Source organism: Saccopteryx leptura, chromosome 3 (genome assembly GCF_036850995.1).
Source record: "Saccopteryx leptura isolate mSacLep1 chromosome 3, mSacLep1_pri_phased_curated, whole genome shotgun sequence".
Classification (NCBI taxonomy): Eukaryota; Metazoa; Chordata; class Mammalia; order Chiroptera; family Emballonuridae; genus Saccopteryx; species Saccopteryx leptura.
The window spans coordinates 114021987-114049535 of record NC_089505.1 but is presented as its reverse complement, the minus strand read 5'-3'; the positions used below and the strand labels follow the sequence as shown (position 1 = coordinate 114049535).

The following is a 27549-nucleotide window of genomic DNA, read 5'->3' as shown; positions in this document are numbered from 1 at the left end:
GAATTTAAATTGGACGCCTTACCCATAATGAGTTATTACTAGAAGTAACTTTTACAACCTATCTATAGGATAGGCAAACATCTAATTACAGAACATCTTATTGTCCTGTGAATGACCCTCTTCCCCTTTGAAGCCCCAAGGCACTTTACCTCATCCTTAGCTCAGAATGTCATATATACCTCATTCAACATTGTCTCTGAACCTCTCATGTATGTGGGGTGTGTGTGTGACTCTCTCATGTATGTGGAGTTTTTATGCATACATATGGCATTACTTTTATTTATTTCCTCTTAATCTCTCTCATCTCAATTATTAGACCAGCTGAAATAAAGTTTCTTTCTACCCCTCCTAGAGCCTAGACACTAATCCTTTTTACATAGAAACAAAAAGTATTTTGCACCCTTAAATGTCAACTAATTTTCCAGAAATGCCACTACCATGTAAATAGAGGGATAACCGCATTTCTTTTATGAAACTTTACCAAACTGTGTTCATTTTTCTAGAAAATCCCATCACCCATAAATCTGCAGTTGTAGCCGTCGATGCCTGGTGATTCTACCACCAGGTCCCAGTATTCTGAAAACTTCAGAATGTTTTCTCCTGCATTAGGAACCAAACATTTACGTATAGGAACACTTGTTACATAATTATAATTTATTTTGTCATTTTTACTTTACAATTAAGCAATACATTGTTAATAAACATCATGCGTGTGAGTTCAATTATCTGTGGGTTCTATTCCTGGAGATGCGAGCTGTTTCCAACAGCGTTCCAGTCAATGGCCAGAGGCCCTAAGGGTCTGGCACAGGACCCCCCGCGGAGCGGTCCTCCGCGCGCCAGGGGTCGCTGTGGCACTACACGGCCGCGCCGGGTCGCTCTCGCGTGGCCGCCCCGCCTCGGGCCCCCGGGCCGAGTGGGCGGGCACGACTGCGCCCAGGTCGCGAGGCGCCCTTCGACCAGCAGCGCCCGGGGCGGGTATAAATGGAGCGGTGGCTCCCTCAGCCGCCTCTCTCCGCCCCGGGTCGCCGCAGCCTCTGCCGCTTTCGGGCCCAGCAGCCTGAAGAAAAAAAGAGAAAAAGATAAAAAAAAAACCTGAAAACGCTTTAAAATCTGAAAAAAAAGAAAAGGAAAGAAAAAGCGAATCCTCTCCGGAGAACCCGCGGGGAAGTCACTTTGCACGCTTCCGGCCTGCCTGCGACCGCTGCCGCCGCCGCCGCACCTGGGCGCCCGTCGGTCCCCGTCTGTCGGTCCGGTGGTGAGCCGCCCGCGCCCACGCGCCTCCGCCCCGGCCGCCCGCCCGCCCGCGCCGCGTGGCAACCCCGCGCCCCCGCCCCCGCACGCCGTCCTCCCCGCGCACCACGTGTCCGCGCTGCCCTTTGCGGCCCGGCGTGGAGGCGGCTGCGCGCTCTGCCCCCCGGGCTTGCCGAGCCGGCACCGACGGGTGTTTTGTATCCCTCTTCCCTGGCTGCTGTAATCTTAAACCGCCAGGAGCCCGAGGCCTATATTTATAGAAAAACCCGTGTCCTGGAGGCCGCGTGGGCACCGTTTGGTTGGCTCCTTAAGAATTTTTCTAATTTGGAGGGAAGTCCCTATTTTAATAAATTTGTTTTTGAAATTTGGAGCTTCAGGCCAGGACAGCTGGAAATAAACTCCCAGGGAGGGCCATATTGTTTTTGAGAGCCTTTTGTCTGCGGTCTTGCAGTCTCGAGCGAGCCGCCCCCGAACTCCTGTCCCCTCCTGTTCCTGAGCCGACTCCAGCTTCTCAGCTGCACTCTGCCACCTGTGAGCCGCGGCGCGGCCCCGGCTCCGGCTCCGAGAAGAGCCCCTTTTTTGTCCAGTGTCGTCCCTATAAGAAGTCCTCCTGGCGGGGCTTGGGGTGGTGGGGGCTGGGGAGATGAACGCTGCAGCCAGCAGCTACCCCATGGCCTCCCTGTACGTGGGTGACCTGCATTCGGACGTCACCGAGGCCATGCTGTATGAAAAGTTCAGCCCTGCGGGGCCTGTGCTGTCCATCCGGGTCTGCCGCGATATGATCACCCGCCGCTCCCTGGGTTATGCCTACGTCAACTTCCAGCAGCCGGCTGACGGTGAGTAGAAGCTGTGTCCACAAATTCTCGTGATCCCGGGGGGGGGGGGCCCTAGGGAGTCATCCATCAGGCGGATCCCTACCCACACGAAGGGGGGGCATCACGACAGTGCGTTGCCACAGAAGCCATAATGGGGAACAGGATGCAGGGGTTGAGAACACGGGATCCTGGCATCAGATGACTGGAGTTTTCAGTGTTGTTTCCACCACTTGCTAACTGGGTGACCTTGGACTAATCAGTGGTGGCAGTGGGGTTGGAACCCAAGGAGACTCAAATGGTTTCGGAGGGAAGTCACGGTTATTTCATGGTGTGTGGTCCTGCTCTAGTGGGGTGGTCGGTTAGACCCTTGCTAGTGCGTGGGCATGGGCTGGTGCCCTTCACAGGCCCCTGCCAAAAAGGACAGTTGAGACACAATTCCTGTTTAGAAAAATTTAGATCCTGTTTAAAAATTTTAGATCACAAAACTGCTGCCCCTTCCCCTACCTTTACCCTGGACTAAAAGTCTGATTTTGTGCTGATAAGGTCTTTCCAGACAGGTGGGAAGCAGGTGAATAATTCTGTGCATTAAACTTGAGCAGGCTCTGTGTTAGCACCAGCAGTGCTGCATGTGCCAGGCCAGCGCCCTGCTCTGGGTGTATGCCACTGGGGTGGAGGAGTTCTTGTCTCTGGTTGAAGCCCTGGGCTGGGGGGAATAGGTGTTACTGTAATCTGGGCAAATATCGCTATGGAAATCTGGAAATCGCTGGCTGGTGGGGATTATTGTTTCACCTGTGAACAGTGCTTATTTACACTTGTCAAAACCCTTTCACTTCATCCCATCTGAAGAAAATGGGACTCCTGAGAGGGAAAAGGGATTGCAGAAGGTTGAGGCTAAGCTGGGACTGCCAGTGCAGTGCTCTGAGCCCACATTGGGCCTTAGCTTGGAGCAGTGGAGTGGAGAGGTATGCTGCAGGCGTGGTGGCGAGAGTGAGGCCAGAAGAAACCTAATCAGGGGCTGCACGTGACTCCAGATTAAAAAGGAACAACTGTAGAGATCATTACTAGGAGAAACAAGCCATTCTGTGGCAAAGGATCTCCAGGCCCCAATTTTTGTCCCCACTTTGTTCGCTGTCTGTGAAGCATGGAGAATGTTACTTGCCCAGGATGCAACTGAAACCAGAGGATTGGACTTGTTGAGGTACTCAAGGCGCTGCTCCCATCAATTCAGTGTGCTCTGAGATGACTAGTGTCTGTCTGGCCACAGGCACAAGAAAAGTAGCTGAGGGTGGCCTTTTTTAGGTGGGAGTAGTGGATACATTGGCTGTTGCCTGCCTTCTTGACTCTTCTGAACAAAAGTCCTGTCACTTAGCAATAGTGGCAGAAGCCATTGGTCAGTGTGTCTGCCAACACATACCTCTGCAGGACCTCTCCCTGCTATAAATAAGTGCAGCCCAATTTGTCAGGCTAAGCTGACTTGCCTTCTGCAGCGCTGTCTGGAAATAGGAGAGGAGTGGTGTTGAAATGGGTTCTTTTCACTGCTAATTAATGAAACATAGATCAGGGGTCCCAATCTTTCCATCAGCTGGCAATCACAAGCGACCTTTCCTGGGCCTGGGCTTTTCCTGACCTCCTCCCCTTCCACACTGAGGACGCGACCTAGGGAAGGTGGTTGGAAATGAGTAAAATGGAGATAGGTACTCCCTTGGCTGGTTGGGCAGCTAAGCTTGTGGAGAAGGCAGTGAGGGAATTTTGTCCCCTTTTTAAGTGGGATGATGCCACTGCCACCCCCATGCCTTCATGGAGGGCATTCTGGGTGCTATATCATTGTGTAAATCAGGGTAATTAGCCACCAGTTCCTGGTCCTTGTTACTACCAGTGAAGAGAATTGCTTCTGACTGCAGCTGATGATGTATTTTAGCTTCTGGTCCTTTAAATGGTTTCCATGGTGCACACATGGGATTGGTTGGGAAGCTAAAGAACCAAGGCCCTGGATGGAGAATGTGTCTGGAAACTACCAGGTGCTGGGCCTACCAGCACGGTCTACTTAGGCAGAAAGGTGTTGCAGTTTTATCTTTCTTACCTCATTATACAAAGAACATTTTCATTTGTAACCATTAGTGTTTATCATTTTGATGATTGAGGCTTTTTGTCAATCAATATCTGTTCTCAGGAACTGAAAATGGAAGAAACTGGGCTGAATTCAAGGATCATACATTTTCAATCCCAGTCATTTGCTGACAGTTTTGTTTTGTCATTTGTCTCAGTGTAGACTAAATGACAACTACTTAATTACTTTGCAATACCTTATTTAAAAAAGAAACACAGAGCCTGACCTGTGGTGGTGCAGTGGCTAAAGCATCAACCTGGAATGCTAAGGTCACTGGTTCAAAACCCTGGTCTTGCCTGGTCAAGGCACATATGGGAGTTGTTGCTTCCTGCTCCCTGCGGCGCCCCCCCCCCCCATCTCTCTCTCTCTCCTCTCTAAAATGAATAAATAAAATCTTTAAAAAAAAAAGGAAACAGAAAATCTGGTATTTGTTTCTTTTTTCAATTCAGTGTTGTCTGTATTAGTTTCAAGTGTATAGCATGGTGGTTAGACAGTGGTATTAGTTTCTTGGTCACTAGTTAGCTGCATTGTTCAGCCACCCTGAACATAAGTTGTTCATTCTTTAAAATGGATATCAGGCCTGACCTGTGGTGGTGCAATAGGATAAAGCATCAACCTGGAATGCTGAGGTTGCCGGTTCAAAACCCTGGGCTTGCCTGGTCAAGGCACATATGGGAGTTGATGCTTCCTGCTCCTCCTCTCTCTCTCTCCTCTCTAAAAATGAATAAATAAAAGTCTTTTTTAAAAAAATGGATATCAGGGAAAAAAGGGTAATTTCACCTGTTCCACCTGTGTCATTGTGGGTGCTAGGCTGCACTTTTACACATGATAAAAAAGGTTTGTCAAGGAGGAGGTACAGTAGTCCCCTCTTATTTACTGTTTTGCTTTCTGCAGTTTCAGTTACCTGTGGTCAACTGTGGTCCAAAAATACCAAATGGAAAATTCCAGATATAATTCATAAGTTTTAAATTGTGTGCCATTCCGAGTAGTGTGATGAAATCTCCCGCATCCTGCCCAGGACGAGCCATCCTTTGTCCAGCATTCCATGCTCTATACACTACCCACCAGCTAGTCAGGTCACTTAGCTGTCTCCGTTATCAGATGGACTGCGGTATTGCAGTGCTTGTGTTCAGTAACCCTCATTTTACTTAATGGCCCCAAAGCACAACACTAGTCATGTGAGGAATTCAGATATGCTAAAGAGAACCAGAAAGAGCTTTATTTAAGTGAAAAGTTAACTACAATACAATAAGATATTTTGAGACAGAGCTTTTATTAGAGTGTATTGTGATAGTTGTTCCATTTTATCATTACTGTTAATGTCTTACTGTGCCTGATTTATAAATTAAATTCTATTACAGGTGTGTATGTGTAGGAAAAAACATCATATATGTAAGGTTTAGTGCCATCCATGGTTTCAGGCGTCCACTGGGGATCTTGGAACATGTCCCCACCACTGTGATACTATTTCTTTTTAGAATTTTTTTAAGACTTTATTCATTTTTTAAAGAGGAGAGAGAGAGAGAGAGAGAAGGGGTGAGGAGCAGGAAGCATCAACTGCCATATCTGCTTTGACCAGGCAAGCCCAGGGTTTTGAACCAGTGACCTCAGCATTCCAGGTTGACGCTTTATCCACTGCGCCACCACAGGTCAGGCCTGTGATATTGTTTGATCCTGGTGCCATAAGGCCATTTAGATGATCTTGCCTAACTAACCCCCTGACCCAACCAAGATGCCAACCCAAAGAGGTTGAGACTTTGACCATGATGTAGATTAACTAGCTAGATAGAACTTAATCTGCTGTCAGAAGCAGTGCAGGCTAGAAGAATCTGATGCCCTTTAGTTTTAAGAGTTGCTTTTTATCAGAATGGTTACCTTGAAAAGTCCTGGGGTTACTTATTCCTGGGATGGTGGCATTCACCTGTGTGAGGTGTATTCCAGTGGTCCCCAGCCTTTTTTGGGCCACAGACCGGTTTAATGTCAGAAAATATTTTCACTGACCAGCCTTTAGGGTGGGATGGATACATGTATCACGTGACCGAGACAAGCGTCAAGAGTGAGTTTTAGAGGGATGTAACAGAGGGAATCTGGTCATTTTTAAAAAATAAAACATCATTCAGACTTAAATATAAATAAAACAGAAATAATGTAAGTTATTTATTCTTTCTCTGTGACTGGTACCAAATGGCCCATGGACTGGGGGTTGACGACCACTGGTGTATTCTATCCCGGACTGAAGTGTGTTTCTCTTGCAGCTGAGCGGGCCTTGGACACCATGAACTTTGATGTGATTAAGGGAAAACCAATCCGTATCATGTGGTCTCAGAGGGATCCCTCTTTGAGAAAATCTGGTGTGGGAAATGTCTTCATCAAGAACCTGGACAAATCTATTGATAACAAGGCACTTTATGATACTTTTTCTGCTTTTGGAAACATTTTGTCCTGCAAGGTAAACATGGATTAAATGATTTCAGCTAAATAATTACTGCATCCTGAAAACAAGAAATACTAAATTGTCCTGACCAGGCGGTGGCGCAGTGGATAGAGCAGAGGACTGGGACGTGGAGGACCCAGGTTCAAAGCCCCGAAGTCACCAGCTTGAGCACGGGTTCATCTGGTTTGAGCAAAGCTCACCAGCTTGAGCCCAAGGTCGCTGGCTTGAACAAGGGGTCACTTGGTCTGCTGTAGCCCCCTGGTCAAAGCACATATAAGAAAGCAATTAATGAACAATTGAGGTGCCACAATGAAGAATTGATACTTCTCATCTCTGTCTGTCTCTATCTGTCCCTCTCTCTGTCTCTGTCTCACACACACACACACACACGAAATAATAAATGGGAAACTGCCTTGGAATTGGGTGACAGGGTATGGTAATCTTCAAAATTCTGAAAATGGCTCTTAAGTGTAAATGTTCCCTGTAGAATATCTCGGGCCACAACCTAGCATAACTATCAGGTGCTTTTGTGTCTTTGTTCTTCCCTCTGCCTGATATATCCTTCCTGTCTTCTAACTTTGGAAGGCATGAAAAGATTTTTCTTGGGGGCAGGGACCCAGAGAGTGACTCTGGTTTCCAGGAAGCTGTATGTAGTCATTTTAGAAGCATAAATTGACCTTCTTCCTTCTTTGCATCTGTTTATGTGGAGAATTGTGTACAACTTGTGTGGTTTATATGTCTGACTCCACACTAGATTGAAATTCTGTTATGGGCTTGGAAAATAGCTTGTCTTTTTGTAGCACGGTGGCTTTGCACCCAGATCTCTTGGTGTTTTTAATGAAGAAAACATTTGGAATAGGAGCAACCTAATAGTGGCTAGCATTTCTAAATGGAACATTACAGGGTGCCTGGTGCCATGCTGAGTATTAGAAAAACCTTAATTGCTGTAGTTTCCTGCTGTTTGGCCATGGATGGGCTAGAGCAGTGGTTCTCAACCTGTGGGTCGCGACCCTGGCGGGGGTCAAACGACCAAAACACAGGGTCGGTCGCCTAAAGCCATCAGAAATACATATTTTATTTAAAAATGTATTGTATAATAAATATGTATTTTCCTATGGCTTCAGGCGACCCCTGTGTTTTGGTTGTTCGACCCCCGCCGGGGTCGCGACCCACAGGTTGAGAACCACTGAGCTAGAGGCTACAAACATGGGAGACTCTGAGTAAGAGAGACCACATGGTTCTTGAATCTCTGGAGCCTGCCCAGTGGCGCTGAAGTGGCCTTGCTTTGTCTTTGACAGGTGGTGTGTGATGAGAACGGCTCTAAGGGTTATGCCTTTGTTCACTTCGAGACCCAAGAGGCTGCAGACAAGGCCATCGAGAAGATGAACGGCATGCTCCTCAACGACCGCAAAGTGTGAGTGTCCCAGTCCGGAGCAACAGCCATCGCATGAGCCAGCCATGGCCCCACCTCGGTATTAACTGGCACACACAAGGCGGCTACTGGTTCTCTCGGCCCAAGTGTGGCCTGCTCCTACCTCTCCACTCCAGGGCTGGTGAGTCTCCCTGCCGAGCCATGGCAGCCCTTTTGACTCGCCAAGGTGGGCTTCCTGCCCAAGCCATGGCCTGCTGCTGCCTTTCCCTTAAAAGCATATGTCTGGGTTTTGTGAGCATCGGCACGTAGGGCTGGCTGGAACACAGCTCTAAGCCCACTCTGAGCAGGGGTCTTGGCCAGTGGCAGAGTGGAGAGGGCCCTGGACTGACCAGGAGCTGTATATTATAGCCATGTGACCTTGGCCTGTCCACGGGATCACTCACTAGAGGTTGATGCCAAATTGTCCCCAGAGCTCCACTTGGCTAACTTATGACTCGGTGGCCTTCTAACACAAGGCTGGCTCCACAGTAATACCTATTTCATCACAATGGAAATTCTCATCTTGCAGAAGACACTTCATAATAGACCTTGTTGCTTTGGTGTGGCTATTGCAGAATGGAGAGATGGTGATCTCAGCTAAGCTATGCAGGGAGAGGAGAGGGACAATAATATGTCTTGGCTACAGTAAGCAAAAGTCATTTCTGTCCTTTGTATTATTGAACAAACCAGGGGGTGGGTTGCATTGATGATGTATATTGTGCCCAGTTGTCAAGTCTCCTAAATGTATTCCTAGAAAGAAGTCTAAAGATATTTAGTGTATGGATACATTCCTGAAAAATTATAGGTAGTTCACTCCAGCAATTTCACTCCTCAGATTAACTACTGTTAACAGTTTGGTTTGTATCCTTCCAGACCTTTTCTATGCATTTACATAGATGCACAGAAATGAACGTTTAAAAAAACGTGGTCATCAGGTTTCTCCACGAAGGCAGTGTGATGTGGTAGGACTAGCCTGGCCTGAGCCAGGACCCCGGGGCTGGGCCCTGCAAGACGGTCCCACCTCTTTCTCTTTCTGTCGGGAGTTGGGCATCTCGGACTTGCTCTCTTGGTGGTTGGATTGGGATTCATATTTTAACCTCTCCTATCGGCCTTTAACCAGTCCCTAGAAATCATGTTTTATTCCTCTGGGTGATCCTTTTTTTTCATGGTTTCTTTTTAGGTTTGTGGGCAGATTCAAATCTCGAAAGGAGCGGGAAGCTGAGCTTGGAGCCAAAGCCAAGGAGTTCACCAATGTGTATATCAAAAACTTTGGGGAAGAGATGGATGATGAGAGCCTGAAAGAGCTGTTCAGCCAGTTTGGTAAGTTGAGTCCGTTGCCCCATGTGTCCTCTCTAACAGTCCATCAGACCTGGAGTTTATCTGTTTTTATTTAACAGAAGAGGTCACCTAGACCCAGAAGAAAAATACCTTTTGTGACAAAGGTCACAAGGTAGATAAGAATAGATTTCAGGCCTTGGCTCTTGGCTTTACCCCACATCTTCCAAGTTTTAAGGCCATCTCAGCAGCTTGGTTAGAATTAAAAAGCCAGGCATGGTGCCTCTTCCTTAATAGTCCATCTGGGTTCAGCAAGAGGTTGCTTCAAGTGGGTTCCCAGAGAAGCCTTTCTCCTCGAGCTGTGGTAGAGATGGTGCTACTAATAGTTCTGTCCTTTGGTAATAGGTAAGACCCTGAGTGTCAAGGTGATGAGAGATCCCAGTGGGAAGTCCAAAGGCTTTGGCTTTGTGAGTTACGAAAAACACGAGGATGCCAATAAGGTGAGTACCACAAGGGTTGGGAAAATTTGGTAAGTAGTGGCCCCAGAATGTGGGCAGGGCCTTGATACACATAGAATGGAGCCAGAATTATCTGAGGGTCTAGTGGTGATGAAGTTACTGTGCTCTAGAATTGCCTTCTTAAGGGGTTTTATATGTTCATGTATCAGTTAACTATTTTCAAAGCACTTGGCACATACTGTCACCTTAGCTGTTCAGCTTTGTAGGTTGAAAATAGGACAGGTGTTTGTTCCTATTCATAGGTGAGGGGACTAAGGACCAGAGAGTTCTTGATTTGATAATAGGACAACAGCTATTGTGGATAAAGCATTGTGCTAGGCCCTTGACACGCATAACTTAATCCCACAAAAGAACCTGAGAAATCTAGTGACAATCAAGCTGAGCTCATGTCTACTATGCTTGTATTTATACAACTGTTCTATTTTTTTCCTATATTACCTGGCCAATCACATCTAAATATTAACCCCATTTTACTGATGAGGAAGTTTGGTTAGCTGACTTCAGAGATGGAGTGAAGTGAGTTTTTAGTCCTATAGCAGGGGTAGTCAACCTTTTTATACCTACTGCCCACTTTTGTATCTCTGTTAGTAGCAAAATTTTCTATCCGCCCACCAGTTCCACAGTAATGGTGATTTATAAAGTAGGGAAGTAACTTCACTTTATAAAATTTATAAAGCAGAGTTACAGCAAGTTAAAGCATATAATAGTAATTACTTACCAAGTACTTTATGTCGGATTTTCGCTAAGTTTGGCAGAATAAATCTTTATAAAACGACTTACTATAGTTAAATCTATCTTTTTATTTATACCTTGGTTGCTCCACTGCCGCCCACCATGAGAGCTGGAACACCCACTAGTGGGCGATAGGGACCAGGTTGACTACCACTGTCCTATAGGAAGATTTCTTTCTCGGAATATTTGGTGGGACTTACAGACTTCCAGAGCAAGGCCCCTGCTTCTGCATCTTGTTTTAAAGATGCATATTTTTGTCTTCTTTAGGCCGTGGAAGAGATGAATGGAAAAGAAATCAGTGGGAAAGTTATTTTTGTAGGCCGTGCACAGAAGAAAGTGGAACGACAGGCCGAGTTAAAACGGAAATTTGAGCAACTGAAACAAGAGAGAATTAGTCGATATCAGGTGAGAGGTGGTCTTGGCGCAGCCTACCCACAGGGAATTTACTGGGATGTGTTGGCAAAGCACCCAGATGTTGAGCAGGTTGTCTTATTGGGTTCTCGGAGCCCACTCACCGTCATCGGGTTTAACAGGCTGTGCCTACCAGATGTAGCAGCAATTCTAGAACAGGGACCAAAGAGATGAATTTATTTATTTAAGGACTCTTCAGAAGCCTCAGTCTGTTGTTAGTTGTGTGGGTTCCTTTTACTTAAATGATACTCGTTTGTTTGGAGTGGTGGCAAGAAGAGTGCTGCTGGGCTGAGTGGTCAGCCAGAGCAGCTGTGTGAGGGAGGATGATAATAGCTTGTGACTTGCTCTTATCAGAAGCTTAGGGCAGTAGTTTCTCAACTTTGAGCCTGCGTCAGAATTCCCTTCAGGACTTGTTAAAAACCCAGATTTGCAGGCCCCAGAGTTCCTAATTTATTAGGTTTGGATTCTGGCCTGAGAATTTACATTTCAAACAAGTACCCAAAGATGCTGGTGCTGCCGGTCTGGGTCCCACACTTAGAGAATCACTGTCTTACGGAATGTACGGGCTATCAAAGAGCAATTGACAGCGATCCTTCTGCTTTAGGGTGTGAATCTCTACATTAAGAACTTGGATGACACCATTGACGACGAGAAGTTAAGGAAAGAGTTTTCTCCCTTCGGATCCATCACCAGTGCTAAGGTATTTGATACTAAGATTCTGGGGTTGAAAGCAGAAGTTGTAATCTTTCAGCAGTTTGTTGGCATTTGTTTCATCAATGGAATAGGATCTAAACTGTATTCATCTCTGAGAATAGCTCCCACATTTAATCTAGCAAACTTCTGCATTCAGTTAGCTGTCCAAATGTATGCTCTGGAAAGTGACAATTTAATTCATTAAGTATTTCTGTGCTGTCTCCCCAAGTCCTGGGATGTGGAGATGAATCTGACCCAGTCCCTCACTGCCGACCTCTAGTCTAGAGCACCTGAATCTTTCCCATTCTTTGCTGCTTTGTGCTGGTGTGGGGACAGATGGTGCCACAGAAAGAGCAGAGGAAATCCAGACGGGCTGTTTTCCATTTGTTGGGGCCTGTCTCTACAACTCTGCCACACTTTTTTCCTGAATGAAGGTATTTTGAGGATCTTAGAGAGCTGGGATGGGAACTCCATCCTGGTCTTAGAAGGAGGAAAGAGGAGCAGGAAGTTTGTTTTTCCATGTTTTGCCATATGTGTCATTTGCTTGATTTTCTTTGATATTCAAATCAGCTGAGTTAGCAGGGTAAGTACAAGCCCATTTTATATTTTATTTATGTTCATTTATTGATTTTAGCAAGAGAGGAAGGGTGAGAGAGAGAGAGAGAGACAGGAACATCAATCTGTTCCTGTATGTGCCCTCACCAGGTGTCAAACTGGCAACCTGTGCTGCGAGACGAAGCTCTAACCAAAGAAGCTATCTGGCCAGGGCACAAACCCCATTTTAAAGTCAAGGAGTATGAGTCCTTGAGCAAGAAAAAATGCTGGTTACATGAGGTTGTACTGTGTATCCTTGGCATTTTGGGAGTGTGACAGGATCTGAAAATTTGGGGTCAAAGCCTGTTGTAGACACTAGTCCTGCTCAGCAGAGGTGCAAATGTCATAAAGTCCTTACTTAAGATGATGAGAAGCCTGACCAGGCGGTGGCACAGTGAATAGAGTGTCGGACTGGGATGCGGAAGGATCCAGGTTCGAGACCCCGGAGGTCACCAGCTTGAGCACGGGCTCATCTGGTTTGAGCAAAGCTCACCAGCTTGGACCCAAGGTCGCTGGCTCGAGCAAGGGGTTGCTTGGTCTGTTGAGGGCCCGCAGTCAAGGCACATATGAGAAAGCAATCAATGAACAACTATGGTGTCGCAACGAAAAACTGATGATTGATGCTTCTCATCTCTCTCTGTTTCTGTCCCTATCTGTCCCTCTCTCTGACTCTCTCTCTGTCTCTGTAAAAAAAAAAAAAAAAAAAGATGATGAGAAAAGAGGCCATCTGGGCCGGTAAAGACTCTAGGTGACCCTACCCTGGCCCTTAGCTTAAGTCACTCATAACTTGGGAGCATCATCATCAGTTATGGCAGGGAGTTGACCAGGGGTCATCCTGTGGGGTTTCTCCAGTTCCTTGCCCCTACCCTGTCATCACCCCCCCTCACTGGCCTACCCCAGTGCAGGGAATGCTAGTCGTCTTGCTTATCAGCATAGCAGTCCAGTTGGCATTTGCCAGAAGAGAGCAAAAGAACCATATCTTGAAGTTTCATAGGCAGGGTGTCTTGATCTTAACCTTTTTGGTCCACTTCATTTGTAATGAGTTGTTGGGCTGACACACATCTGTACCTCCATGTCCTCCACTTCAGGAGGCTCTCCAGTCAGTGAGCTAAGACACAGAGTGGTGCCAGGCACACGCCATACTGCTCCCAGTGCTTCTGAAGAGAGAGCCAGGGGAGGTAATAAATAACCTTTTCAGGTGAGAAGAGCCATTTGTAAACAAGGGACTATAGGAAAAGACTGCCTAAACCAGTAGACTTGTGGCTTTGTTAGCCATTTGCCTCACTGATGTTGAGGCTCTGAGAGGGCAAGGAAGTGTTTTGTTAATGTTGCTTAGAAATTGCAGGGCTGGGGCTAGAATCCAACTGTCTCCCAGCTGGTCATTTTTCTACTCTTACTCGCATTGAATTAATGGTGGCAGTCATTTAGCTCCTTCCCAATTGTGTTACTTCAAAAGCATATTCTAACTGTGCTAAGAGCTTGTTAAAGTCTTTGGGCAGATGAATTCTACAATTAAATTGCTTGACACAACCATCCAGATCTCTTGTGGGTACAGCGGTAGCTTTCCTGCTAGATTATCCAGGAAACATCTTTTGGTTCCTGATTTAACCATTAGCCGTATCATAGTGTTAGGGAACTTTAGAATCTAACAAAGGCCTTAGCAGGATAACTCAGTTGGAGTGTTGTCCTGAAGCAGACAGATTGCTGGTTCGATCCCTGGTCAGGGCACATACAAGGGCAACTTGATGTTCCTCTCTTGCTCTCCCTCTCTCCCTCTCCCTCCCCCATCCTCTCTTGCTAAAATCATGAAATAAAAAAAAAGAAGAGGAACCTAACAAAGAAAATGCCTAGATCCCACCCTTAGAAGTGTGGCTCGGTTGGTCTGGGGTGCATCCTAGGACAGGGCAGAGGACCCTCTTCTAGACATGGTAACTCTCAACGGAACCCAGGTTTTTGGCTTTTAATGCCAGCCCAAACAGAATGCCTTTTTCTAAGCTGGTCTCTTTTTGTAGGTAATGCTGGAGGATGGGAGAAGCAAAGGCTTTGGATTTGTCTGCTTCTCATCTCCTGAAGAAGCAACCAAAGCAGTCACTGAGATGAATGGACGCATCGTGGGCTCCAAGCCACTGTATGTCGCCCTGGCCCAGAGGAAGGAAGAGCGAAAGGCTCACCTCACCAACCAGTATATGCAGCGGGTGGCTGGAATGAGAGCACTCCCTGCCAATGCCATCTTAAATCAGTTCCAGCCTGCAGCTGGTGGCTACTTTGTGCCAGCAGTTCCACAGGTGGGTCTGCTGTAGGATCATGGCTCTGGGGCCTGCCCACTGACAGCACTCTCACGGGTCGGGAGAGGGGTTCTGGGATATCAAGTAAAATGAAGGACTTATCCATGGTCTTACATACAGTGGTAGGGGAGAGTAAGAATCCCCATTAATTGCTCTTCCTTCCCCCAAGGTATTTTGTTTGTTTGATTTTCGGGGGGTGGGAGGGAGATGAGAAGCATCAACTCATAGTTGTGTCCCTTTAATAAATTGATTGCTTCTCATATGGACCGTGACCAGGGGGCTCCAGCTGAGCTAGTGACCCCTTGTTCAAGCCAGCGATTGTGAGATCATGTTGATCCTGCGCTCAAGCTGACAAGCCAACGCTCAAGTCAGCAACTTCAGGGTTTTGAACCTGGGACCTCAGTATCCCAGGTCAATGCTCTGTCCACTGCACCATCACCAGTCAGGCCCTCCTGGTCTTTTGAGTAGAGAGAGCCAATACCTGAAGTAGCCAAGGGCTGGTAATGAGATGAGATGAGATACTTCTAGTGTGGACTCAGGTCCTTAAAAGGGCTTGGGTGCTGTCTCTTACAGGCTCAGGGAAGACCTCCATATTACACACCTAACCAGTTAGCACAGATGAGACCTAATCCACGCTGGCAGCAAGGTGGGAGACCTCAAGGTAGGTGGTGGGGAACAGGAATTTGATCACCCAGGATATACCTATCCTGGTCTCCCCTGCATCTCCTCCCTGACCCTCTGAGGTGCAGCTGAGGTTCTGATCCACATCGTTCATGGGTGATATGTAATTTTTATCTTTTCACCAGGCTTCCAAGGAATGCCAAGTGCTATACGCCAGTCTGGGCCTCGTCCAGCTCTTCGCCATCTGGCTCCAACTGGTAATGCTCCGGCCTCTCGTGGCCTCCCTACTACTACTGCTCAGAGAGTCGGTGAGCGAACTGGCCTTGAGAAACGTGGGGAGGAGGGGGTCAGGATGGCTAGGCTCTGCCCAGGGTTGGTCAGTTTGTTGGGCTCATCGAGTCCTGGTTCTATAATGTCAGCTGTGTGCTTAGGTATGTACTAAGGGACAGAGAAACAATTCATTCTAGGAGTGTTGGTTACTTTTAAGAGTCTTGGCTCATTGGTGACTCATGTGTAAAAGGTTAAATGTTGAAATTTGTTAACTGGGCAACTAGAGGCAGCTGTTCTTTTGGGTGGAGTTGGGAGAGTTAAGGAAACTTTTTTTACAGAGTATGTCCTGTATTCCGAGAGGTGGCAAGAGTTGTGTGTTATTTTGTTGGCCATTCCTTAAAGAGAGTAGCAGTCGAGGCCCCATGTGTGATGTGTTATGTGAACATACTTTGGAATTTCTCCTTCCGTGGGGCGTGGCCAGTTGGACATCTGCTGCCAACACTGATGTGCATTTGCTGGTCTGTTGTAGGGTCTGAGTGCCCGGACCGCTTGGCTATGGACTTTGGTGGGGCTGGTGCCGCCCAGCAAGGGCTGACTGACAGCTGCCAGTCTGGAGGTGGTATTGGATGCACACAGAATGGGGAAAGATGGGATTTGACGGGTCTTTGCCCAGACTGATGGCTTTAATTTTACTTGTTCTTTTCCTAAGGTGTTCCCACAGCTGTGCAGAACTTAGCCCCTCGTGCTGCTGTGGCTGCTGCTGCTCCTCGGGCTGTTACACCTTACAAGTATGCCTCCAGCGTCCGCAGCCCGCACCCTGCCATACCGCCTCTGCAGGTGAGGCTCATGCTAAAGGGATTTCCTTCACGTGCATGTGATTTCAAAGATGCCTTGCTTTGATTCCTCAGTAGGTATTAAATGCCTGCTCTGTGTCAGAGTGCTGTGTCCTGTGGTGACACTGCCCTTGAGGGGCTCTCTATCTAGTAGGCAAGGAAGAGCTTCAAGTGTTCTTCCCAATAACAGTTGACTCAGAAATGCTCCAGAGGAGACAGCTGGTGCTTCCAATCTCCTTTTCACAATACACACAGTTCATTCTGCTCTTTGAGCTTCCATTGCTCTTTCCCCTCCACTGGCCCAGTTGATCCTTGGCTGCTCTACAAGATGATCCGTGCATTGAGGCAGGAAAGAACTTCAATTCACAGAGACATTCAGCTTCAGACATGCTAAGTTGGAGGAGGGCAGCTGGACCCAGATCTCAGATTTTCTCAGCTGGAACTTGCTATATCTGGAGCTATGCTCCCCAGGCAAGCCATGATGCATCTGTTTTGTTGAAAAGCTCAATAGCACTTTATTTTACTGATTTGTTTATGTTTTTGAAAGAGAGACACACAGGAAGGGAGAGTAGGAAACATCAACTTGTAGTTGCTTTCACTTTAGTTGTGCATAGATTGCTTCTCAAATGTGCCTTGACTGGGGCAAGCCAGTGTCCTCTTGTTCAAGCCAGCAGCATTGAGCTTTTTATGTCAGCGACTTTTGGGCTCGAGCTGATGAGCTTTTGGGGTTGTGCGAACGATTCTCCCCGCTCAAGCCAGCGACCCTGTGCTGACAAGCCTATGCTCAGAGCCAGTGACCTTGGGTTTTAAACAGCATCCTTATTGTCTGAGTTGACACCTTAACCACTGCACCACCAGTCAGGCCAAGCTCAGTAGCACTTTGATTAGAGGAGCCTCACTGAGCTTTGTAATCCTTGAGCTGCTTCCTCCTGCTTCATGATCTCTTAAGTTGAATATTCCCCGGAACTTGATACTGTGTGAAATATTTTGCCTATAAGGCCCTACTTTCAGAGCTGTGACTGGCATTGCCATTGCATGTTGATGGTCCTCAAGCATTTGATAGAATAAAAACATGTGGTACAATGAAGGTGATATAGGATATAATTGCAAATGGTTTGATATTCCTAGTCTTTGAGCTGGTCTCGACTAGGAATTCACCCTAAAGGAAAACTAATTTTCATGTAAAAGCTGTACACACAAATGTTCCCTATACATTGTGTTAACAAGGATTCAAATTCTGTGGGTAACCTTGGTAAATAACCTTGAATAAGTTAAAATCATGTGGTAGATGATTGCCACACTTTGTAGATTTGTTTTATTTCCCTTCTGATAGCGTGCTCTTATTGTAGCTGGCAGCATATCTGTGTGCACACCACCGTTCTCCCCTCGCCCTCTCCATCCCTCAGGACTGCAGTTAGTTTCTTGACAGCAAGGACAACTACCTCCACCTCCTCTTTGACGTAGTAGACTTTCAGATGTTCATCACCATCAAATGTCCTTATTTTGGTGCTAACCCACTGCCTCTCCTCGTTCCCAGGCACCCCAGCCTGCAGTCCATGTGCAGGGGCAGGAGCCCCTGACCGCCTCCATGCTGGCCGCAGCACCTCCCCAGGAACAGAAGCAGATGCTGGGTATGTACTTGCAAAAGAGGGGGCCAGAGCCTGCTACTGACCCAGACCTAGTGTCCATTCCTGGGATTCAAGCTGGTTGTGACTTGGAGTATCTTCCCACAGGAGAACGTTTGTTCCCGCTCATCCAAACCATGCATTCAAACCTGGCTGGGAAAATCACGGGGATGCTGCTGGAGATCGACAACTCCGAGCTGCTGCACATGCTGGAGTCGCCTGAGTCTCTGCGCTCCAAGGTGCATGCGGGTGGTCTCAGCTGGGGAGGGTGACAGCTGGCCTGGGGCCCCCAGGTGTGGCAGAGGGGAGGGGTGGCTGTGGTTGGGTGTCTGAGAAAGCAGTCAGCCTCAGGAGGCTGCCCCTGGGCTGGGGCTCAGGGAAGATTGAGGGGCTCTCCTTACATGTCACTGACCACCTGGAGATTTCCCACAGGTGGATGAAGCCGTGGCAGTTCTGCAGGCTCATCATGCCAAGAAAGAAGCTGCCCAGAAGGTGGGCGCTGTTGCTGCTGCTACCTCTTAGACAAGGAAAAACCGTATGTTTGGCTGTTTTTGTTTTCTGCAATGGTTTTGACTCAGTGTCTTTCTAAAAGATGAGGGACAATATATAGAACCATGTTTCTGCCATTTAACCTGATAACTTGTGCACACTGTCATCTGGGTTTTTTCTGTCATTTGGATGTGTTAACATGGAGAAAAGAGTAAAGGTTGTAAATTATAAGAAGCAAGCAACAGTTTTCTCAATAAAGAGCACCTGGTTAGAAGTTCTGTATAGCTTATTCTCCTTTCATAATAGTTACAAGCAGACTTTTTCAAGAATCCCACTTTTGGTTTGGAATAATGATAAATATACGGGAGTTGTCATAATCAGAGCGTACAGTCTCATTTCTGTGAGATTCTCCCTGGTTTGGTTTGAGATTGGTGAGGTCAGCTGTGTATATAGCCACTGCTTAGCTCTGGGAGCACAGGATACACAGGCCTTGGTGTCAAAGTGGGAGAGACAGACGCACATCTGACTGCAGTTACAGTGTGTGTTCCAGTCAACTTCTGGACTTAGGGGGCCATAGCCCCTGTCTGCGGGGGATTGGTGAGTGACAATCCTGTCTGGCAAGAACTGATGAAGAAAGGAGACTCAATGAACAGAGGCACAGTCAAGGGAAAAGTGCAGGTAGGCCTGACTGGTGGTGGTGCAACGGATAGAGCATCGACCTGGGATACTGAGGTCCTGGATTTGAAATCCCGAGGTTGCCGACTTGAGCACAGGCTCACCAGCTTGAGCACGGGATCATCGACATGATTCCATGGTTGCTGGCTCAGCTGGAGGCCCCCCTCCCTGTCAAGGCACATGAGAGGCAATCAATGAACAACCATAAAGTGCTGCGACTATGAGTTGATGTTTCTCATCTCTCTCCCTTCCTGTCTCTCTTTCCTCTCCATCTCTCTCTTGCTCAAAAAAAAAAAAAAAAAAAAAAAAAACGAAGAAGAAAAAAATACAGCTACTAAGGGCCAGAGCTGGTATTGAGGTTAAGGTTGACTTAACTAGCCATGGCCTCTTGGCTTGTCATTTGGGATTTAAGGAAAATAACCATAAAATTCTAGAAGCTTTGAGTACAGGATGGCCTGGAAGGGTGGGGATGAGTCTTTATAGACTAGCTATCCTCAAAGTCTGGTTCTCAACTAGATGTACCCCTTCAGAGGACATTTGCCAATGTCAGGAGACATTTATGGTTCGGACAACTGGGAATGTGTCACTGGCATCTAATGGGTAGAAGCCAGGGATGCTGCTAAACATTCTACACTGCACAGGTCAACCCCAACGGAATTTTATCCAGGCCCAAATGTCAGCACTGAGGTTGACTATAATACCTTCTTCATCAGCCGGAGATTTCAGAGAATCTCTGAGGTTCTTTTGATTGTGTTGGTGCTTTTCTTTTCAGGATTCAAAAGCCAAATAACCCCTCATGGAATTCAGCTCAAGATTTGAAGACTTCCTAGCTTGTCCTATGGACTTCAACACCAAGAACCACAAATTACAAATTTAATAGGTCATTTTGTATTGAAAGGTCAATTATGATGCACCTAGAATTTTTCGATTAAAAAATATATATTCTCTGGGTTCTGCTATGGCCCAGACAGTGTTAACTTTTTTTTTTCTATTGTGAGTTTTGGTCCTCTCCCCAAAATTGGTTTTATTTGATGTACCCAAGTCTTAAGTTTCTCAATAAAGAAAAAATCATAAAACTGCCTCTGTCTTATGTTGTACTCTGACCACATAGTTTTATTCCATAAATCTCTTCACTGGAAATAATTTTAGGATGTAAATAGGGTCAAATGAAGTTCTGTATAGCTTCTCATCCTCTCCTAACAATTATAAGCAGGCTGTTTTGGGTTAGGTAGATGTGCAGAACTGGCCCATTGCATTGTTGTGGGAGGACTTTGTATTGGCTCCTACTTAGCGTAGGGAACAGGAGTCTGATTAGAGCAGACTTTGGATCTGATATCGGGTTGGCACATTTCTAAAGGACATGTGATGACGTATGTAGTGCCAGGCCCCTCCCTCCATGACGTGCTGCTGGTGGGTTATCGGTCCCTTCTGTCTCCTACAGCAGTTGGTCCTGTATGCAGGTCAGCAGGTCCGGTTGCCTAGATTCTGTGACCAGGGTTTCCCCTGGCAGTGGGAAAGCCTTGGGAGATGGACATGTGATGACGTATGTAGTGCCAGGCCCCTCCCTCTATGACGTGCTCGGTCCCTTCTGTCGCCAACCACAGTTGGTCCTCTATGCAGATCAGCAGGTCCGGTAGCCTAGCTTCTGTGACCGGGGTTTCCCCTGGTAGTGGGAAAGCCTTGGGAGATAGCAGCAAATAGATGCTTAAGTCTTACATGTTTTGTGGTTCCTTCAGTCTCCCAAATGACTCCTTGGCCAAGGTCAGCGTCTCCTTGTCCTCACTTCCCTCCGGGAACCCTTTTTCCCTTCCTTGAGCTTGGCAGGCTGACCTTCCTCTGAGCCTTACCCACGTGGTCCCTTTCCTTGGAATGTTCTTCCGTTTTGGACAACTCCCGCTTTTCCTTAGGGTCAGGTCCGGTCTACAGTAGATTCCCCCATTTTCTGACAACCATTAATGCAGCTATGCATTTGTTTTTTATTATCTTTCTGCCCCTCCACACCTACCAGCCGCAGAACCCGGTTGGTGCAGCGGCGTCTGCGCCAACTGGTCAGTGGGCGGGGCGCGAGTACCAGCTTCCGGCGGAAGGGCCGGGGTGCAAGATGGCGGCCGCTGGCGGTATTCTCAACGTGGGCGAGCTGGTGTGGATAGGGTCTTCGCTGGCAAGACCTTGATTGAATCGAGGTTGGGGTTGGCTACAGGCGGCGCGTGATGACTAGGGCCAGGTCTCTAATGGGCCTTTGTCCCCGCGGTCTATGAACGGTGGTCGCGACCTAATGGCTTTGCTAGTCCTAGCGCTACCCAGAATCCTTTTTCCTCTGACCCTGGACCCAGAGAGGTGGTGAGATACAGTACTTGGACCCGTACCCCAAACTCGGCCCTGGCTCCTTAGATGAAGGCATTCCCAGAATATTTGGGGAGTTATGGAAACAGCTTCACTGCGTGGGTTGGCGACCATTGTGATGTGATTGTAGGATTATTGTTGAATATGGTCGGGAGTGACCACTCCATCCGGAGAAGTGAGTGCTAACATCCTAGAGGTGCTAGCGCCAGAGCAAGGTTTGAAAGGTCAGGACTTAGCTCAGAGGGCTGAGCACTTCCAGGCAAACAGTTAACCTTGAGGAAGGAGGGGAAAGGAGGCTGGGGAGGTGGGCGGGGCTCGGGTTATGAAGGTCTAATATGCCATGTTAGGGAATTTGGACTCTTGCGGTCATTGATGAGCTTTGGGACAATATTAAGCAGGGCAGTGCTGTAATCAGATTTGCACTTTCTTGGAATCATTCTAGTGGCTGTATGGAGAGAGAAATTGGAGTTGATGAGCCCATCTAGGAAGCTGCATTACAGGGGCGTGGAGAAGTCATTTTGTCTATCCAAAAGACTGTAGGGGCTCTTATCCTCACTGGCTGTCTTGCTAACACATTGTTGCAGCAGCTATACCAAGAGTGTGGAGGACATCAGCAAAAGGAGCTTGGTGTAGATAAGTCTTCTTGGTGTGGTGTTGCTTATGTTTAGATTCCTAATGCCAAGGAAAGAACCTGAGAAAAACAGTATCATGTACATTCCGTGTATGTTTGGTTTGTAATGAAGTTTAAAATGTCTGTAGGACAACATCACTGATTTTGATGATGGAAAAGGAATGTTCTGAGGACAGTGAAGCCAAGATGGTGGTATGATGTGGGCTGAAATTTACAGAGATTTTGTTTTGTTTATTTGAAAAAAGGCTTTCTCCACATTCAACCATTTGAGGCCTTTCATTTCTCATCATTTAATATAGAAACTGTATAGTAAGAATAAGTAAGAAGATAGTCTTTGGAAAATCTTGAAAGATTTGGTTGTTTCACACTACCACTTGCTGGGTAGCTGAAGTGCACATCTGCTGACCAGATCTCCCTGGCAGCTGTGCTTTTAAAAAGCACAGGGCAGCAAGGAAGCTCAGCCTCAACCATGGAGCCTTGGCCTCTGCTCACATGGGTGAGTTTTCCTTTCGTTGGTATCATAGTTATGGTGCATGGTTCTATTTGATTCTTGGTTGTTATTTTTTAAGATAGGAGTTTTAGACCCAGTGCTGCCACTAACTTTGTGTGTGACACTTAAACTCTCTGAGCCTTAAGTTCTTCAATTCTTAAATAAGATGGTAAGACTGGCTTCTGGGAGCCTTTCTACGCCTGTGTTCTATGAATTAGTAACTCCTACTGCTCATGCTCTCTGCCAACTAAAATAGCTGTGCTGCTTTCTCAAGTACCCACCTAACTCAGTAGTGAGGTCAGTGCTCTGTATGTAGTTAATAAATAACTGATAGATCAACTTTTTTTTTTTTTAACTTTCTCTAAGTCTTGTAAATAAAGGTTACTAAAATAAAAGAGATGATTTGGGACTGTAGCCCCCATCTCCCCAGATTCCCAGCCATCTGAATAAAGCAAAGCATCCATAAAGAAAAGAAAAAAATGCTTGGAAAGTAACTTAAGGTTTAAGTTGGGTAGCATTAGAAGAGAATATGCAAAGTTTAAAATTTTATTCACTTTACTTATATTGACTTGCACAGAATGACTTTACTATTTCTAGAAGCATTGTTAACCAAGAAAAATCTAAAAACTAGATCCCCCCCTTTTTTTTGGTATTTTTTCCAAAGTTAGAAGTGGAGAGGCAGTCAGACAGACTCCCGCATGTGCCTGACCAGGATCCATCCGGCATGCCTATGAGGGGGCGATGCTCTGCCCATCTGGAGCGTTGCTCCGCTGAGGCCGGAGCCAATCTAGCACCTGAGGTGGAAGCCATGGAGCCGTCCTCAGCACCTGGGCCAACTTTGCTCCAATGGAGCCTTGGCTGCGGGAGGGGAAGAGAGAGACAGAGAGGAAGGAGAGGGGGAAGAGTGGAGAAGCAGATGGGCGCTTCTTCTGTGTGCCCTGGCCGGGAATCAAACCCTGGACTTCCACGTGCTGGGCTGATGCTGTGCTGCTGAGCCAACCAGCCAGAGCCCTAGATTTTCCCTTTTTAAATGGCATCTGGATATGCCCTGCTTCCTCCTATTGCCCACATAATAACTACCCATTTCTGCTATTGTAGAAAAGCACAGAGGACATGGTTTTGTTGAATTTGGGTTGGCAGAGGTAAGTTTCATTGTTTACTATTTGACTAGTGTTACTGTTGTTATTGGTTACAAAAGGTACCACTCTCCATTTGGGTAGGTATAGGAGATTATTGGGGCTACCATAACAAATTACCATAAACTTGGGTGGACTTAAAACAACAGAAATTTATTCTCACAGTTCTGGAGGTTAGAAATCTAAAATCAAGGTATTGGTAGGGTCATGCTCCCTCTGAATAATCTAGGAAGGATCCTTTCCTTCCTGGCTCCTGGTGGCTCCTGGCAATCCTTGGCATTCCTCGGCTTGTAATTGGATATCTCCAGTCTCTGCCTGTCTTTACTTGGCCTTCCTCTCTGTGTGTGCCTCTCTGTGTCTTCTCTTATTATTACGATATCAGTTAATGGATTTAGGGCCCACCCTAATCCAGTATGGCCTCATTCCATTTAATTACATCTGCAAAGAACCTATTTATTTTATTTTTATTTTGTGTGTGTGTGTGTGTGAGAGAGAGAGAGAGAGAGAGACACAAGAAGGGAGATGAGAAGCATCAGCTCATAGTTGTAGCACTTTAGTTCATTGATTGCTTCTCTTATGTGCCTTATTGCTTCCCTTATGACCAGGTGGGGCTCCAGTGGAGCCATTGACCCCTTGCTCAAGCCAGTGATCTCTAGGGCTCAAGCTGGTGAGCCTGCGCTTTAAGCCAGTGACCTCAGGGTTTCAAACCTGGGACTTTAACATCCCAGATTGACACTCTATCCACTGCGCCACCACCGATCAGGTTTCAAAGACCCTATTTCTAAACAGGGTCACATTCTGAGGTTTGGGTAGATATGAAATCTGGGGGACACTAGTCAACCCTCTACAGAGGCTTGGTAACAGTTGCCAAGAGGTAGGAAATTCTGACTCAAAGTTCCCCTCATATAGTCAGAATGTGGAAGACGAGTCCTTCCTGCAGAGCCCTGAGCTTTCTGACCTGGCGTGCTAGTTCCTATTTCCTGTGGGTATTCTCTGTCTCCGTAACCTGGACACGTGGCCGTATACTATCAGGTCTACGAAGCAGTTAATATGTGTTTTTTGTTAAATATATACATAACAGTCTAAGCAGTTAGGAAGGGAAAGTGGGTCTTTTTCCTGTGCTTGTGCTACTGAGTTTTTATTTAAGTGCTAACTGTAAGGAGAGTTTAACTGCAAACATAAACTTTTTATTTTTTTGGCAGGATGCTGCGGCAGCTACTGACACGGTATGGCGGAGAATCTTTGCTTTTTACTGAAGCTGTTACCTGGTGCTTGATTAAGTGTTTGTTTCTAATTTCCATAGCCAAAGTTATAAAGAAAAAAGTTGTCATTCTTTGAAAGTGTTCACTATGAAGTAACTGTTTATAAAATGAATTCTTATTTAGATGTTCTTTGTGTTTAACATTTGAATAAATACCAGCCATCTTTGTTGACTAAATCTTACCCTGTTTTGTATTTTACATTGGAGGTCAGGAAACTACAGTTCATGGGCCAGAGCCATCCCTTAGCCTGTTTCTGTATGGCCAATGAGCTAAATGTTTTATATATATAAGTTCTACCAGAAAGTTCTGTCCGTTTTTGGAATAAAACAAAATACAAATTTTTTCTTACCGTCAATAAACTTTATTAAATAATATAATTGCCATTATTATTAATGATTTCTTGCCAGCGTGAGGGCAATTTGTATATCCCATTTTTGAAAAATGTTTTATCTTTTGATGCGAAAAATTGGACCAGTGCTTGTTTGATATCTTCTTTTTTTTTGGATTTTTCTGAAGCTAGAAACGGGGAGAGACAGTCAGACAGACTCCTGCATGCGCCGGACCGGGATGCACCCGGCATGCCCACCAGGGGGCGACGCTCTGCCCACCAGGGGGCGATGCTCTGCACCTCTGGGGCGTCGCTCTGCCGCGACCAGAGCCACTCTAGCGCCTGGGGCAGAGGCCAAGGAGCCATCCCCAGCGCCCGGGCCATCCCTGCTCCAATGGAGCCTCGGCTTCGGGAGGGGAAGAGAGAGACAGAGAGGAAGGAGAGGGGGAGGGGTGGAGAAGCAGATGAGCGCTTCTCCTGTGTGCCCTGGCCGGGAATCGAACCCGGGACTTCTGCACGCCAGGCCGACGCTCTTACCACTGAGCCAACCGGCCAGGGCCGTTTGATATCTTCTTCATTTTTTGAATTTTTTGCCCTTCAAAAAATTTTGTAAGGACAAAAACAAGTGTTAGTCGGAGGGTGCTAAGTCCGGAGAATATGGTGGATGCAACAGACATGCTTCTGTAGCGTTTCTTCCTTATTGAAATTCGTAAAAATTACAGTGGCATAAATGAACTTTATCAGTAGCCATGGGTACACTATCGCTTCACACATAAGAGTAACGTGAATCAACTTTTAGTTAATTTGCTACGTCAGTATGTATACATTAAGTGATAAAAATAGGCACACATGTGCCAAATAAACATGTGCTTATGTGTCGAAACTTGTTGTGATAGAAACGGACAGAACTTTCCGGTAGACCTTATATTTTTAAAGGGTTGTGGGGAAAAAAGAACATGCAGCAGAAACTGTATGTGGCCTGCAAAACTTAACATATTTATTCTCCAACCTTTTTCAGGATGTTCGTTGACTTTTAGTCTGGGACAGTATACTGCAAATAAAGTGTAAATTCATTGCAAGGTAGAATTGTGAATCTTCCATAAGAGGCAGGATTTCATGAACTCTCTGAAAGTGACTTTGGCTCTAGTTAGAAAAGTTAGGCTCTTTTGAGCCATTGAAAAGTGACACTCTAATAAAGTTAAACCAATAACAACTAAGGAAGAGAAAACCTACAGGATTATGATAGGTTGGGTGCTTCAAAAGAAAACTATTTGAACTATATAACAGAAGACAATTGTATTATCTTACAGGTCGGGACATCAAAAGTCCAAAATGGGTCTCACCAAGTTAAAATCAAGGTGTCAGCAGGGCTGTGTCCCTCTGGGAGCCTCTGGGGGAGACTCTGTGTCTTTGCTGTTTCCAGCGTCTAGAGATCGACCACAGTCCTTGGCTCTTGGTGCCTTCCATCTTCAAGCCGGCGACGACCAGGCAAGTCTTTCTCACACACTGTTTCTCTGAAGCTAATTCTTCTGCTCCCTTTTCACATTTAAAAGATCTTTGTGATTATATTGGGCCCATCCAAAAACCCAGGATAATATCCTTGTTTTAAGATCAGCTGACTAACCTTAATTCCATCTTGCCATATAATAAGCATATTCCCAGGTTCCAAGGGGTAGAATGTAGACATTTGCCTACCACAAAACCCTTCAATGTTTGGCCATTAAAAAAAAAAAAATCTTTGTGATCAGTCTTCGTGACTAAGTATGAAATAAGGATGTCATTTCATGCTGTTTCAATTTTTTTTTAATTGCTGGAAATAAAAATAGTACCTTATTTTTCTTTGTTTCAAGGAAGGGCTACCTATATTGTATTAAATTAAGGAATCTTATTTCCTATGTTTTTTAATTTTCAAGAAAAGGTCCAAAACAAACCTTTTTTAAAAAAATAAAATCTCTCTACTTACCTTTTTTCCTTAGTATCAATTTATTTTCTGCACAGGCTCATGTAATAGAAGGGACTTCTATTTTTTTTTTTTTTTAATTTTATTTATTTGTTTTTAGAGAGGAGAGAGAGAGGGAGAGAGAGAAACAGAGAGAGAAGGGGGGGGAGGAGCTGGAAGCATCAACTCCCATATGTGCCTTGACCAGGCAAGCCCAGGGTTTCGAACCAGCGACCTCAGCATTTCCAGGTCGACGCTTTATCCACTGCGCCACCACAGGTCAGACTTCTATTATTTTTTTGAGGAGAATTCATACAGCCATTGATTATACAGAGCCATTTCTCAGGGCTCTTTTCCTTCCACCTGACACATTGAATGCAG

The 27549-nt window shown here is 46.2% G+C and overlaps 1 protein-coding gene and 1 non-coding gene across 10 annotated transcripts; both read left to right on the top strand.

Annotated features, from left to right (window-relative positions):
- The first annotated feature begins 949 nt into the window (after positions 1-949).
- PABPC4 (poly(A) binding protein cytoplasmic 4) lies at positions 950-26717 on the top strand. 9 transcript variants are annotated; one of them, XM_066375959.1, is made up of 17 exons: positions 950-2087; positions 6429-6622; positions 7906-8021; positions 9199-9338; positions 9699-9793; positions 10811-10948; positions 11559-11654; positions 14254-14526; positions 15100-15172; positions 15333-15404; positions 15947-16033; positions 16127-16254; positions 17788-17881; positions 17984-18114; positions 18308-18367; positions 24842-24865; positions 26540-26717. In XM_066375959.1, exons 1-17 carry the CDS (start codon positions 1895-1897, stop codon positions 26657-26659), a joined length of 2034 nt encoding a protein of 677 aa, XP_066232056.1. In that variant the 5' UTR covers positions 950-1894; the 3' UTR covers positions 26660-26717. The 9 variants fall into 9 exon arrangements, with proteins under 9 accessions (XP_066232056.1, XP_066232054.1, XP_066232062.1 ...); XM_066375957.1 differs by having other exon boundaries at positions 15333-15455; XM_066375958.1 differs by having other exon boundaries at positions 951-2087; positions 15100-15187.
- On the top strand, positions 11934-12066 carry LOC136401624 (small nucleolar RNA SNORA55). The gene has a single exon (XR_010750646.1). It is a non-coding gene; the product is annotated as a small nucleolar RNA SNORA55 (small nucleolar RNA).
- Positions 26718-27549: the final 832 nt, after the last annotated feature.

Bases quoted from the DNA above. Each gene is read 5' to 3' on its own strand.
- PABPC4 (XM_066375956.1), top strand. From the start codon at position 1,895: ATGAACGCTGCAGCCAGCAGCTACCCCATGGCCTCCCTGTACGTGGGT. The intron at 8,022-9,198 runs GTGAGTGTCCCA...GTTTCTTTTTAG, and splicing joins CTCCTCAACGACCGCAAAGT to GTTTGTGGGCAGATTCAAAT. The intron at 15,188-15,332 runs GTAGGTGGTGGG...TCTTTTCACCAG, and splicing joins GCAAGGTGGGAGACCTCAAG to GCTTCCAAGGAATGCCAAGT.